At 45.2% G+C, this 13,794-nt stretch overlaps 1 protein-coding gene across 1 annotated transcript in view; it reads left to right on the plus strand.

Annotated features, from left to right (window-relative positions):
- ANKK1 (ankyrin repeat and kinase domain containing 1) overlaps nt 1-12,461 on the plus strand; it is a 101,539-nt gene extending 89,078 nt beyond the window's left edge. The window contains exons 7-8 of the mRNA XM_088443012.1: nt 7,069-7,108; nt 9,996-12,461. Of these exons, the coding sequence (XP_088299138.1) occupies nt 7,069-7,108; nt 9,996-11,305 (1,350 nt within the window). The 3' untranslated portion in view covers nt 11,306-12,461. The remainder of the gene's footprint in view (nt 1-7,068; nt 7,109-9,995) is intronic.
- The last annotated feature ends 1,333 nt before the right edge of the window (nt 12,462-13,794 follow it).

The raw sequence follows: 13,794 nt of genomic DNA on the forward strand, positions 1-13,794 counted from the left end.
CACGTGCATCAACAAAGTAGTGCCAAGCGTGCGCCTGTGTCATAAGTAAAGGGCCGGCTGGCTTGATCGTTAAGGGTGCTGTAACCCCCGAAAGTACACTCCAGTCCAAACCAAAAAAAAAATTATTTTCTGTGTTTGTGAATTGTGTGCGCAGTAGCCGCACGTGCATCAACAAAGTAGTGCCAAACGTGCGCCTGTGTCATAAGTAAAGGGCCGGCTGGCTTGACCGTTAAGGGTGCTGTAACCCCCGAAAGTACACTCCAGTCCAAACCAAAAAAAAAATTATTTTCTGTGTTTGTGAATTGTGTGCGCAGTAGCCGCACGTGCATCAACAAAGTAGTGCCAAACGTGCGCCTGTGTCATAAGTAAAGGGCCGGCTGGCTTGACCGTTAAGGGTGCTGTAACCCCCGAAAGTACACTCCAGTCCAAACCAAAAAAAAAATTAATTTCTGTGTTTGTGAATTGTGTGCGCAGTAGCCGCACGTGCATCAACAAAGTAGTGCCAAGCGTGCGCCTGTGTCATAAGTAAAGGGCCGGCTGGCTTGATCGTTAAGGGTGCTGTAACCCCCGAAAGTACACTCCAGTCCAAACCAAAAAAAAAATTATTTTCTGTGTTTGTGAATTGTGTGCGCAGTAGCCGCACGTGCATCAACAAAGTAGTGCCAAACGTGCGCCTGTGTCATAAGTAAAGGGCCGGCTGGCTTGACCGTTAAGGGTGCTGTAACCCCCGAAAGTACACTCCAGTCCAAACCAAAAAAAAAATTATTTTCTGTGTTTGTGAATTGTGTGCGCAGTAGCCGCACGTGCATCAACAAAGTAGTGCCAAGAGTGCGCCTGTGTCATAAGTAAAGGGCCGGCTGGCTTGACCGTTAAAGGGTGCTGTAACCCACAAAGTACACTCCAGTCCAAACCAAAAAAAAAATTATTTTCTGTGTTTAGCCGCACGTATATATCAAATCGATATAACATAAATGGAGGACCAAACTTTCTCCGATAAAAATAAAATAGAGAAAGATCAAGAACCACTTCCTCCTAGTGCTGAAGCTGCTGCCACTAGTCATGACATAGACGATAACATGCCATCAACGTCGTCTGCCAAGGCCGATGCCCAATGTCATAGTAGAGGGCACATACAATCCCAAATGGCAAAGTTCAGGAAAATGACCTTGAAAAAGACATTTAAATCAGCTGAAGAGAAAGGTAAACTTGCCAATATGCCATTTACGACACGGAGTGGCAAGGAACGGCTAAGGTCAATCCCTAGTATGTTCATGACTAGTGGTTCAGCTTCACATGACGATGGAAGCACTCCTCCCACTAAAAAAATCAAAAGAGTTAAGCTGGCAAAAGCACAGCGAAGAACTGTGCTTTCTAAGAAGATATCACAAATCCCCAAGGAGAGTCCAAGTGTGGTGGTGGTTGCGATGCCTGACCTTCCCAGCACTGGACGGGAAGAGGTGGCTCTTTCCACCATTTGCACGCCCCCTGCAAGTGCTGAAAGGAGCACCCACAGTCCACTTGCTGATATGCAAATTGAAGATGTCACTGTTGAAGTACAACAGGATGAGGATACTGGTGTAGCTGGCGCTGAGGAGGAAGTTGGCGAGGAGGATTCTGATGGTGATGTGGTTTGTTTAAATCAGGCTCCGGGGGAGACAGTTGTTGTCCGTGGGATGAAAAAGCCCATCACGGTCATGCCTGGGCAGAAGACCAAACATTCCACCTCTTTGGTCTGGCAATATTTCTATCCAAATCCGGACAACAACTGTCTTGCCATATGTACCATATGTAAAGGTGAAATAAGTAGGGGTAGGGACGTCAACCACCTAGGAACATCCTCCCTTATACGGCACCTGCAGCGCGTTCATAAAAAGTTACTGTCAAGTTCAGAAACTTTGGCTCAGACCGTAAGCAGTCCAGGGACACCTAAATCCCGTTGTCCTGTTGTATCCAAGCGCCTGCAAACCACACCGTCAACTCCCTCCTCGTCAATTTCCTCCTTAGTCAGGATCGGAAGTAGTCCTGCAGGCCATATCACTGGCATGACTGACTCTCCTATCCGGGATTCCTCCGGAGGATCCTGCATTGCTACGCCTACTGCTGCCGCTGCTGCTGTTGCTGCTGCTGCTGGGAGTCGTTCATCATCCCAGAGAGGAAGTAGGAACACCACTACTTTTACTAAACAATTGACCCTCCAACAGTCCTTAGCGAGGAGGATGAAGTACGACAGCAGTCATCCTGAAGCAAAACGTATAACTGAGGCCTTGACTGCTATGTTGGTGTTAGACGTGCGTCCGGTATCCGCCATTAGTGCAGTGGGATTTAGACAATTGATGGAGGTAGTGTGTCCCCGGTTCCAAATCCCGTCTAGATTCCACTTCACTAGGCAGGCGATACCGAGACTGTACAGAAACGTCAGAAAAAGTGTCCTCAGTGTCCTGAAAAATGCCGTTGTACACAATGTCCACTTAACCACGGACATGTGGACAAGTGGAACAGGGCAGACTAAGGACTATATGACTGTGACAGCCCACTTGGTAGATGTATCACCTTACGCAGCAACAGCAGCAGCGTCACCAGTAGCAGCATCTCCGAAACGCCAGCTCGTTACAAGGCAGGCTACGCTGTGTATCACCGGTTTCAGTAAGAGGCACACCGCCGACAACCTCTTAGAGAAACTGAGGGAAATCATCGCCCAGTGGCTTACCCCACTTAGACTCTCCTGGGGATTTGTGATATCTGACAACGCCACCAATATTGTGCGGGCATTACATCTGGGCAAATTCCAGCACGTCCCATGTTTTGCTCACACAATAAACTTGGTGGTGCAGAATTTTCTGAAAAGCGACAGGGGCGTGCAGGAGACGCTTTGGGTGGCCCGAAAAATTTCTGGCCACTTTCGCCATTCAGCGACTGCGTGCCGAAGACTGGAGCGCCAGCAAACACTCTTGAACCTGCCCCGCCATCACCTGAAGCAAGAGGTTGTGACGCGGTGGAACTCAACCCTCTATATGCTTCAGAGGATGGAGGAGCAGCAAAAGGCCATACAAGCCTATACATCCACCTATGACATAGGCAAAGGAGGGGGTATGCACCTGACTCAAGCGCAGTGGAGAATGATTTCCGTGTTGTGCAAGGTTCTTCAGCCCTTCGAACTTGCCACACGTGAAGTCAGTTCAGACACTGCCAGCTTGAGTCAGGTCATTCCCCTCATCAGGCTTTTGCAGAAGCAGCTGGAGAAAGTGAAGGAGGAGCTAAGACGGAGCGATTCCGCTCGGCATGTGGGACTTGTGGATGAAGCCCTTCATTCGCTTTGCCAGGATTCCAGGGTGGTCAATCTGTTGAAATCAGACCACTACATTTTGGCCACCGTGCTCGATCCTAGGTTTAAAGCCTATGTGGTGTCTCTCTTTCCGGCCGACACAAGCCTGCAGAGGTGCAAAGACCTGCTGGTGAACACACTGTCAGCTGAAGCGGAACGTGACACGTCAACGGCTCCTTCTTCATTTTCTCCCGCAACTGGGGCTGCCAGGAAAAAACTTAGGTATCCTAAGCAACCCGCTGGCAGTGATGCAGGGCAGGCAGGACCAAGTTTGGACATCTGGTCCGGACTGAAGGACCTGGCAACAATTTCTGACATGTCTACTGTCACTGCATATGATACTGTCACCATTGACAGAATGGTGGAGGATTACATCGGTGACAGCATCCAAGTAGGCATGTCAGACAGTCCATACCTGTACTGGCAGGAAAAAGAGGCAATTTGGAGGCCCCTGTACAAACTGGCTCTATTTTACCTGAGTTGCCCCCCCTCCAGTGTGTACTCCGAAAGAGTGTTTAGTGCAGCCGGGAACCTTGTCAGCGAAAGGCGTAGGAGGTTGCTTCCACAGAATGTGGAGAAGATGATGTTCATCAAAATGAATTATCAGCTCTTCCAGGGAGACCAGCCTCCAGAACGTACAGAGGGACCTGTGGTGGTGGATTCAAGTGGGGACGAGTTAATACTTTGTGAGGATGAGGATGTACACACTGAAGAGGGTGAGGAATCGGTGGATGAGGAGGATGAGGATGACATCTTGCCTCCGTAGAGCCAGTTTGTGCAGGGACACATTAATTGCCAGCTTGTTTTGTGGGGGCCCAAACGAACCAATCATTTCAGCCACAGTTGTGTGGCAGACCCTGGCGCTGAAATGATTGATTTGTTAAAGTGTGCATGTCCTGTTTATACAACATAAGGGTGGGTGGGAGGGCCCAAGGACAATTCCATCTTGCACCTCTTTTTTTCTTTGCATTATGTACAGTTTGGGGCCTAGTTTTTCTAACTGCCATCCTGTCTGCCACTGCAGTGTCACTCCTAGATGGGTCACGTGTTTGTGCCGCCCACTCGTGTCGCTTAGCATAGTCATCCAGCTACCTCGGTGCAACGTTTTGGACATAAAAACACTATTGTGAGGTGTGAGGTGTTCAGAATAGACTGGAAATGAGTGGAAATTAAGGTTATTGAGGTTAATAATAGCATAGGAGCAGAAAAACCTACAAATTCTGTGATTTTAGCTGTTTTTATGCTTTTTTTCAAAAAAATACAGATCCAAAACACAAAACCCAGAACCCAAAACACGGAAGGGTGGTTTTGGCAAAACCAATCCAGATCCAAAACACGAAGAAAGATCCAGATCCAAAACCAAAACACAAAACACGAAAAGTGGCCGGTGCACACCCCTAATATATATATATATATACATACATATATGGCACAGTACACTCCCCCAGCACACAGCAGTGTTCCCCCTTCACACCCCAGCACACAGCAGTACTCACCTTACCAGTCCCCAGCACACAATAGTGTCCCCCTTCTCACCTCACATCACACGGCAGTGTCACCCCTTCTCACTCCCCAGCACACAGCAGCACCCCCCTTTCAACACCCAAACACATAGCAGGGCTACCACCTTCCCATTCCCCTACCTTATCACCCCCAGCACTCAGCAGCCCCCCCTCTTCTCAACCCCCCACCACACAGCATTTTTCCCCTACCTTATCACACCAACACACAGCAACCCACCCCACTTCTCACCCCCAACCACACAGCATTGTTCCCCTACCTTATCACCCCCCAGCACACAGCAGCCCCCCCTTCTCACCCCCTACCACACAGCAGTATTCCCCTACCTTATCACTTCCCAGCACTCAGCAGCCCCCCCTCTTCTTACCTCCCACCACACAGCAGTATACCCCTACCTTATTACCTCCCACCACACAGCAGTATACCCCTACCTTATTACCTCCCAGCACACAGCAGCCCCCCCCTTCTCACCCCCACCACACAGCAGTATTCCCCTACCTTATCACCTCCCAGCACACAGAAGCTCCCCCTCCTCTTCTTACCCCCCACCACACAGCAGTTTTCCCCTACCTTATCACTCCCCAGCACACAGCAGCCCCCCCCCTCTTCTCACCCCCACCACACAGCAGTATTCCCCTACTTTATCACCTCCCAGCACACAGAAGCTCCCCCTCCTCTTCTTACCCCCCACCACACAGCAGTTTTCCCCTACCTTATCACTCCCCAGCACACAGCAGCCCCCCCCTCTTCTCACCCCCACCACACAGCAGTATTCCCCTACTTTATCACCTCCCAGCACACAGAAGCTCCCCCTCCTCTTCTTACCCCCCACCACACAGCAGTTTTCCCCTACCTTATCACTCCCCAGCACACAGCAGCCCCCCCCTCTTCTCACCCCCACCACACAGCAGTATTCCCCTACTTTATCACCCCCCAGCACACAGAAGCCCCCCCTCCTCTTCTTACCCCCCACCACACAGCAGTTTTCCCCTACCTTATCACCTCCCAGCACACAGAAGCCCCCCTCCTCTTCTTACCCCCCACCACACAGCAGTTTTCCCCTATCTTATCATTCCTCAGCACACAGCAGCAGCCCCCTGGAGTTATAATGCTGCTGTGTCCCACTCTCTCCACCTCCTCCGCAGCACGGCACACTACCAGCTTTCCCTCCTGGGTCCCTGCACATCACTCCACAGCCCAGCATACAGCAGCATGTGCTGGGCTGGGAAGCTGCTGCCACTGCTGTCCAGGGATCCTAGAGTAGTAGCCGGCCACCAGGAACATACCGCAGTCAGATTCGCAGGCTATCTCTTCCCCACAATGTACCTGCGTGATCCGTCACAAGGGCAGAGGAAATAAAACTTATTTACCGCAAATAGCATAGGTGAGTTCACTGGGATAGACCGTTTTTACTTCCCCCGTCCCCACAGCAAAATTCTTTTAAATATGGCGAAGACAAAAATGCGATGCCATGCGTTATTTGTGTATGGAGAAGATTATGTTTATTAAATATCCCCCTAAGAGAGGAGAGGGCTTATGTGCAGGCTCCATTCGGGCCGCCTCCACTCTGGCACATAGCCAGAGTCTACTAGGTTGCCAAAGTCTACTGTGCATACGTAGCTCTCCATGAACAAAGTGTATGTACCACGTTCCCAGAGACATTGCGCATGTGCAAAATACCGGGAAAATGGCAGCTGCGCCATTTTTCCAGTGATTTCTGCTTTTCAGCAGTGCCAGCAAACGCGGGATTAGGGGAAGGTAAGTATAATTATGGGTGCATGGTATGCAGTGTGGCCCCCTGGACCCAGAGGCCCATATGCACCGCACACCCTGCACCCATTATAGATACATGCAATTTTTTCTAGTATAGACATTAGTGTATCAATCAACCATACATACTGTATATACAATCAGAGAATCCCAAAACAGGTTACCGGGATACTGGCTACAGTTTACGCATCTCTGATTTAGAGTGCAGCCAGGTTATACTTATCTGGAGAATGTATGTCTTCAATGACCTCATAAGGATTATATACAGCTATAAAAATCATGAATAAATAAATTTGGATAGTGTTAAATTGACAACTTTTTAAAATGGTTTGTACAATTAATTCTCAAGAGTTTCAAATTAGGAATAAAAGTGTCTGCAAATTAGTAAATACACAACAATAAATTTGAAGCAGTTCGCACAAGCTGCTAATTGATTATGTATCTCATCATTACAGAGCAACCAGCAACCATCTTCACCAACATCACTGAGTAGTGGTAAGTATGTCTATATATTCTATATCATTGTAACTGTAATGAGCTAAAACTGCAGTAGAGAATCCTGTAGTTCTGCCACATACTTTGTTGAAAAAAATAAACATTTACTTATAGCAGACATGCAGTCAGCCAAGTCCACGGACATGCTGTACACCAAGTACAGCTCTGTACCCTAAATGACAGTTCCTACATGGGTCACTGCATTACACAATGATGTGCTGATTGGCTAAGAGTCAGTCACTCTAAGCCAATCATGTTTCTATGAACTGAGGATCACATAGGGTTGAGGTTACTGTAAAGGGGTAGTGGTTTACCTTCTTCTTTTGTTTTGTTTGTACCTACAGTTGCCTGTTTTAGCCTCATATGTCTGAAGCAAATATTCTATTTGTATCATTTAATAATATATAATAATTAATATCTTAACTCGCAAAGTGTTGCCCAGGATTCATTAAGTCTTTAGGATAATTTTATTTCAATAAGACATTGCACACCAGATGTACTAAAGTAAAAGTGTATTTATATAATCAAATCAAAGCTCATAAAGTATACAATAAAACAGTATTTAAACCACAATATTAGTCAAAACACAATATAAGATATACATAGATGATTAGAGAGGGAGAGAGAGAGTAAGTGTATGGGAGTGTGTGATGTGTGGGGGATGGGATGAAACATGTTCTTTTGTCCAAACCTCATGGTACAAAGATAAACTCCATTTTGAATATGAGGAAACTCCCATAATGCTCTAACTCTGTAATACCAACGTAATGCATCCAGTAATTCACATACCTATCCATCCACCACCTTCATTACACCAACTTCATGAGACATAACTTGCAATACTATTATAAATATGTAGTAGGTAATAGGGAAAATAAACTTCAATGCTCTTTCACAAATACGCTATTAGTGAGATGTGGTACTCATCTCACCTTGAAACTATTTTTGGTAAATGGGGCACCATTCTCACACACCACAACTGTGTGATATTTGCAGGCAAACATTGCATTATATGGTATTCCAGAATGCATAAAATAAGCTGATTCCAATGTCTAACAATATCATCATAATACAGACCTCACAATCCTTCTAGAATACAATCATCATTAACACGTCTATACTTCCTAGGTCATGCTATTGTTTAGCGCATGATTCAATGGAGGGAGGTGGGGGGTGGGAAAGCACATGGAATTCCTTTGTTTAAACCACATGGAGGGCGGCCATTTTGACAATATACAGCAAACAATATATAGTACTTATGGGCCTATTACAATATAATTAACCACCACAAAATTTCACAATAAAAAGCATATCTTGCTGTTTACTCACAAACCACCATAGTGCTGTTTCACAGAATAAAAATCACTCTTAACCAAAGCATTACAGCATGATAACCTTGCTGTGTATTATGAACAAAGATTCCACTATGAATTGCTTTTCTGCATGCTGCCCACAAAACAGCACATACGTACTATACCATCTACTGCATGTTAACACAAATCACTACAAATACACATATAGACTAACTACTGTACAGATCAGTACATTATTAAACAAATCATTAACCATGCCATTATCAAGGTAAGCCAAGTGTGGGTTGAGAAAGGGATACTTATCCATCATATAGGAAAGGAGACAGATTCTCCAATGGGGACTGTTGAGATTCCATCCTTCTGCTATGGCTACAGGTCAGAGACTGACTGTCTCTCTGGTCTCTCTCTATGTATGGGAATCCAACCCTTCCTCACCTGTGAGGTGTGGCTTCAAGAGGAAGTAGACTATTTGCTTAGAATGCCTACGCCTAGGGCCGGCTGTTTCAATCAGTGGATGATGCCACAGAAACCATCCGCTTTCAGGAGGCAGTATAGTACTATAGTGCTCTCTTAGCATTTTACTAACCTTACTCCACATATACTATACACCTCTTTCAGCTCCATTCCTCAACAGAAAGCTCAATTTATTCTGGAATGAAGCTGTGGGGCCAATTTAATTACTTTATATATCATTATATATATTTCAAGTTCAAAACTCCACAAATTCAAACATTGTCGATTTTTTGAGCTTTGTGATTTTTTTGATCAACCATCCTTGATTAAAGGGAGATAAAACATTAAATCACAGTAAACCAAGATACATTGAATGCTAAACATCTGTGTTGCTTCTTAGGCTACATGAAATTACAATAGAATGCTGCTCTTCATAATTATTTATGCAGTGTGGAGACAGTGAAGTTGTTGGATGTATTAATGGCATATTTGTACTGAGGGCGGCAATAATAGTCTTTTTTAAAGAAATGAAGAGTATCAGAAAGCTAATTTTAAAGGAAAGTATCTGAGCTTAGATCTCCTTAATAAGCTGTCATCAGGGCCGTAACTAGGGTAGTGCGACCAGTGCCATGGCACAGGGCACCGTAGGGCAGGGGGCACTGTTTGGGCCTGTCAGTTTTTCTGTTTGTTGTTATTCTCACTTGTAGCTTCCTCTTCTTTTATCCCCAGCATCTCCTGGCCTCCCCTATCTCTTCCCTGGCCCTTCCCAATGAGGCCATGGTCCATTTTCAGTTGCACTATCTTATGTCCCTATTTAAAAAAATGGGGGGGGGGCGTCAATGCTCTCTCTGGCACAGGGCACCATAAGGTCTACTTACGGCTCTGGCTGTCATAAACCTATTGCAGAGTTTAAACATTTATAGTGGGCCTTATACAGATAGGGGGCAATACTACAATTACTGATTCTTATGTAATTATCCAATTTGTTTGAAAAAAGTACCAAAGGGCTAGTGCGCAAACAAGCAAACCAACATGGTAGTGCTTTAATGTGTCTAGAACTCTAGATATAGAAGAGAAATCAATGCTAACTTACTAATGTGTTTGTGTATTTATTTTCTTAGGAACAGAAACCCTGATTGATAAAATTTTAGAAGACAACGACGATGACGACATTTCCTGGGTAGATGAAAATAATTTCACTCTTCTGCACTTTGCGGTTGCTCAAGGAAACCTTGAGAGGGTGACCCATTTTCTCAGTCTGAATGCTGACGTAAATAGCCGTACCATTAGTGGATACACGCCTCTCATCCTGGCCGTGCAAAGAAAACTACCAGACATATGTGCTTGTTTAATAGAGAATGGAGCAGATGTGAATATAACCGATGAAGACAAATGGTCACCACTGCATTTTGCAGCCCAAGGGGGAGATGACCGCACAGCTCGGATGCTCTTAGACCATGGTGCACATGTTGATGCAAAGGAACGGGATGACTGGACACCGCTCCACCTGGCCTCCCAAAATGGTTTTGAGAATGTTGTTCGTGTCCTTTTCACACGACAGGCTGACCCTAACTGTCAAGAAATTGATGGGAAAACCTCTCTCCATGTAGCATCTTATTTTGGTCACTATACAATTATCAAGCTTCTGATCAGCAAAGGAGCTGATCCAAACTGCAAGCAGAAGAATCACAGGACTCCCCTCCATATTGCTGCTGACAGAAGTTACTTTCGAGTAGTGCAACATTTGATACAAAAGGGAGCCCATGTAAACTGTACTGATCAGAGCCTTCACAGCCCTCTGCATATGGCAGCAGTGAAAGGTAACAGTATGATATGTAAACAACTCATAAAGCATGATGCCCAGATCAACATACAGACCAACCAAGGCTGGACCCCTTTGCACCTGGCAGTATTTAAAAGTCACACTGACATAATACATTTACTCAAGAAACATGATGTCCACTTAGATGCTCCTGGACATATGGCATGGACCCCCCTCCATTTAGCTGTACGCTATAATGAAGATTCAATTACTTCCCTTCTTCTGGATATGGGTGCTGACCCCAATGTCGCTGAGATGTCAGGCTGGACACCATTGCATCTCGCAGTTCAGCAAGGTTCTTTTTGTAGTCTTATTAAGCTAATTGAAAATAATGCTCAGGTGGATGCCCAAAATGTATTTGGCTGGACTCCGTTACATGTGGCCGTCCTCAATGGTAATGCAGCTATCATAAAGACTCTACTTCGGGCTAATGCCAAAAAAAATATAGAAGACAATAGTGGTTGCACTCCACTGCAGCTAGCAATCAGAAACCAAAAGCAAAACATCATTGCTCTTTTAGAAAGTGGCACAGACACAAGTAGCTCCTCCAGCGGCTCAGCAGAATTAAGTGAGGACCTAGGCCCTTACCTGAATTTCCAGAAAGACTGAGACCTTTACCTGAATATTATTAACCTTGAAGACTTTGTGCAAACATTATAAATGACATTTAACTTCATTGATAGAGAATACACGTCAGTCTTGTGTACAGGTAGCTGTTGAATTATATTGAGAACTTACTGTAAGTGAACACTGTCAGTGGCAGATTATAATAAGATTATAATAAGGGCATGTTGAGCATTAGCCTGGCTTACAGGCAGTAAATGACTTCAGACTTTCCCCATTTAAACACACTAGTACAACTATGAACCTGCAAACAGATAACTTCTCCATGCAATTAGGAAGGTGGTACATATTCTAATGAACATGGGGGAATATTGCTGTTTATTGCACTTGTAGTATGATGCTTGCTGTATATTTTAACGCATGGTGTAAACTGGATACTAGAAAATTATGGTTGGTTGCATGTGGCATGGGGGAGCAAGAGTTTATTGCCGCCCAACGACTATATTGGTTTTAACTCAACACTAACAACCTATGATGTGGGTAACAATTCAGAACTGGACAATCACAGAACTTATTAATATAAGCACAATGGCTATAAAATGTAAAGCTTTTGGCACAGCTACAATTTAAAAGACTAATTTCTGTTATTTATGTACACATATAAACTCTCAGTTTAGGATACGTGTCCTGTTTTCAGGAATCACATGACAAGTACACATTTAAACTTTTCTCACTGAGGGGGAGATGTATCAAGCATTAGAGAGAGATAAAGTGCAGTTGCCCATAGCAACCAATCAGTGTCTGTGCTAGATAAATAATAGCTAGAAGCTAATTGGTTTTGGATGGGTACGGGATGCAGGTGCTCGACATCCCGGAGGTCAAAATCCAGACGCCGGCATCCCGACAGGGTTAGGATACCAACACAATTATCAGGAGGTATCCTAACCCTCCTCCTCTCCCTACCCTAACCCTCCCCGGTGCCATAACCTAACCTCTCCCCCCTAGTGCCTAACCCTAACCCTCCCCCAACCCTGCTGCTTACCTTTGGGATGCTGGCGCAGGGATTCTGACAGTCGTTGGGATTCTGGCACGGTATTCTGACAGGTGTCAGGATTTCGGCGCTGGTATTCTAAGCGCTGGCATCCCCTGTGTTGGGATACTGAATCAATTGGTTGCTATGGGTAACTTCTCTTTATCTCTCTCTAAGGTTTAATACATCTCCCCTATAGGAAATACAGGGCCTGATTCAGACCCGCTCGCGAGCGCATAACGCTCGCAAGCAGGTCGATGGCCGGGCAGTGCGCACGTGCGTCGTGCACACTGCGCGTGTGCGAGCCCCGGAGCGAGTGAGAAATCACTCGCTCCGGGGCTTGCAATAAGACGGGGCAGCTGTCAATGTTGTTCGACAGCTCGCCCCGTTATGTAGGTGGGTCGGGGGGGTGGCTGCACAAATGGAGGCGTTCCCTTAGGAACGCCTGCCATTTGTGGGCCGCCCTACTGACATCACACGTGATGTCAATAGTGAACTTCCTGCTGTATTAGAGCAGGAAGTTCACTGGGGCTTGCGATGGACGAGACCCTACCACAAGGGTCTCGTCACAAGCCCGATGGTCGCGATAATCGCGACCATCGCTAGGCCGCCCGCTAAAGCTGTGGGGGCCGGGGTTAAAAAAAAACGTCCCGCCCTGATTCAGAGCGAGTGTTTGCAAATAGTGAGCGGCTCTGAATCAGGGCCACAGCAGGAACATTATAAATATTAAGAGAGATATTTAAAACCAAACCACCAAATTTACTAACTGGTTGTTTGCAAACCAATGTACTGTACATTGCATGCAGTTTCAGTTGTCAGCCACCAAAGTCCCCAGTTGAATGTGGTTTGTGGCCAAACCACCATAAAATACAGTAGGTTGACATTTTTTACGATATGGTTTTGACAGACAAGACATCATACAGTTTCAGCCATTTAAGTCATCGGTTCACTTTCCAAGAACCGGAGAGATGTATCAAATCTTGGAGAGAAATAAAGTGGAGAAGTTGCTCATAGCAACCAATCAGCATCTAACTGTAATTTTTCTAGCACAGCCTGTAAAATGACAGAAGCTGATTGGTTGGTATGGGCATCCTTTCCACTTTATCTCTCTACAAAGTTTGATAACTCTTCCCCCAATTGAGGACTGTCAGATGATGGCTGCACACACGGGAATATGGGCTTCATTTACAAACAGAAAAAAGAAAAAGGTACCTTGTATTAGGGATGCAGCATTAACATTTTTAATTATGGGCCAATGATAAATTATCTACTATGCAGCCAGTATTCATTTATTATTTAAATAAGCATAAAAAATAAATAGATTTCTTTTTTAAATATTACTTTAATAAGGGAGTAATGGATAAAGGATTTTATGCCTTTACTATTTAAATAAAAAATTTAAATGTTCATTCATGTAAGTTCTGTAAAAGTAGATTATCAAGTGTTAATATGACTTTCCACCATACATTCGTGGAAGAGTAATGTTAATGTAGTATAGTATCTC

This window comes from Taudactylus pleione, unplaced genomic scaffold (assembly GCF_031769625.1).
Source record: "Taudactylus pleione unplaced genomic scaffold, aTauple2 ptg000322l, whole genome shotgun sequence".
Taxonomy (NCBI): Eukaryota; Metazoa; Chordata; class Amphibia; order Anura; family Myobatrachidae; genus Taudactylus; species Taudactylus pleione.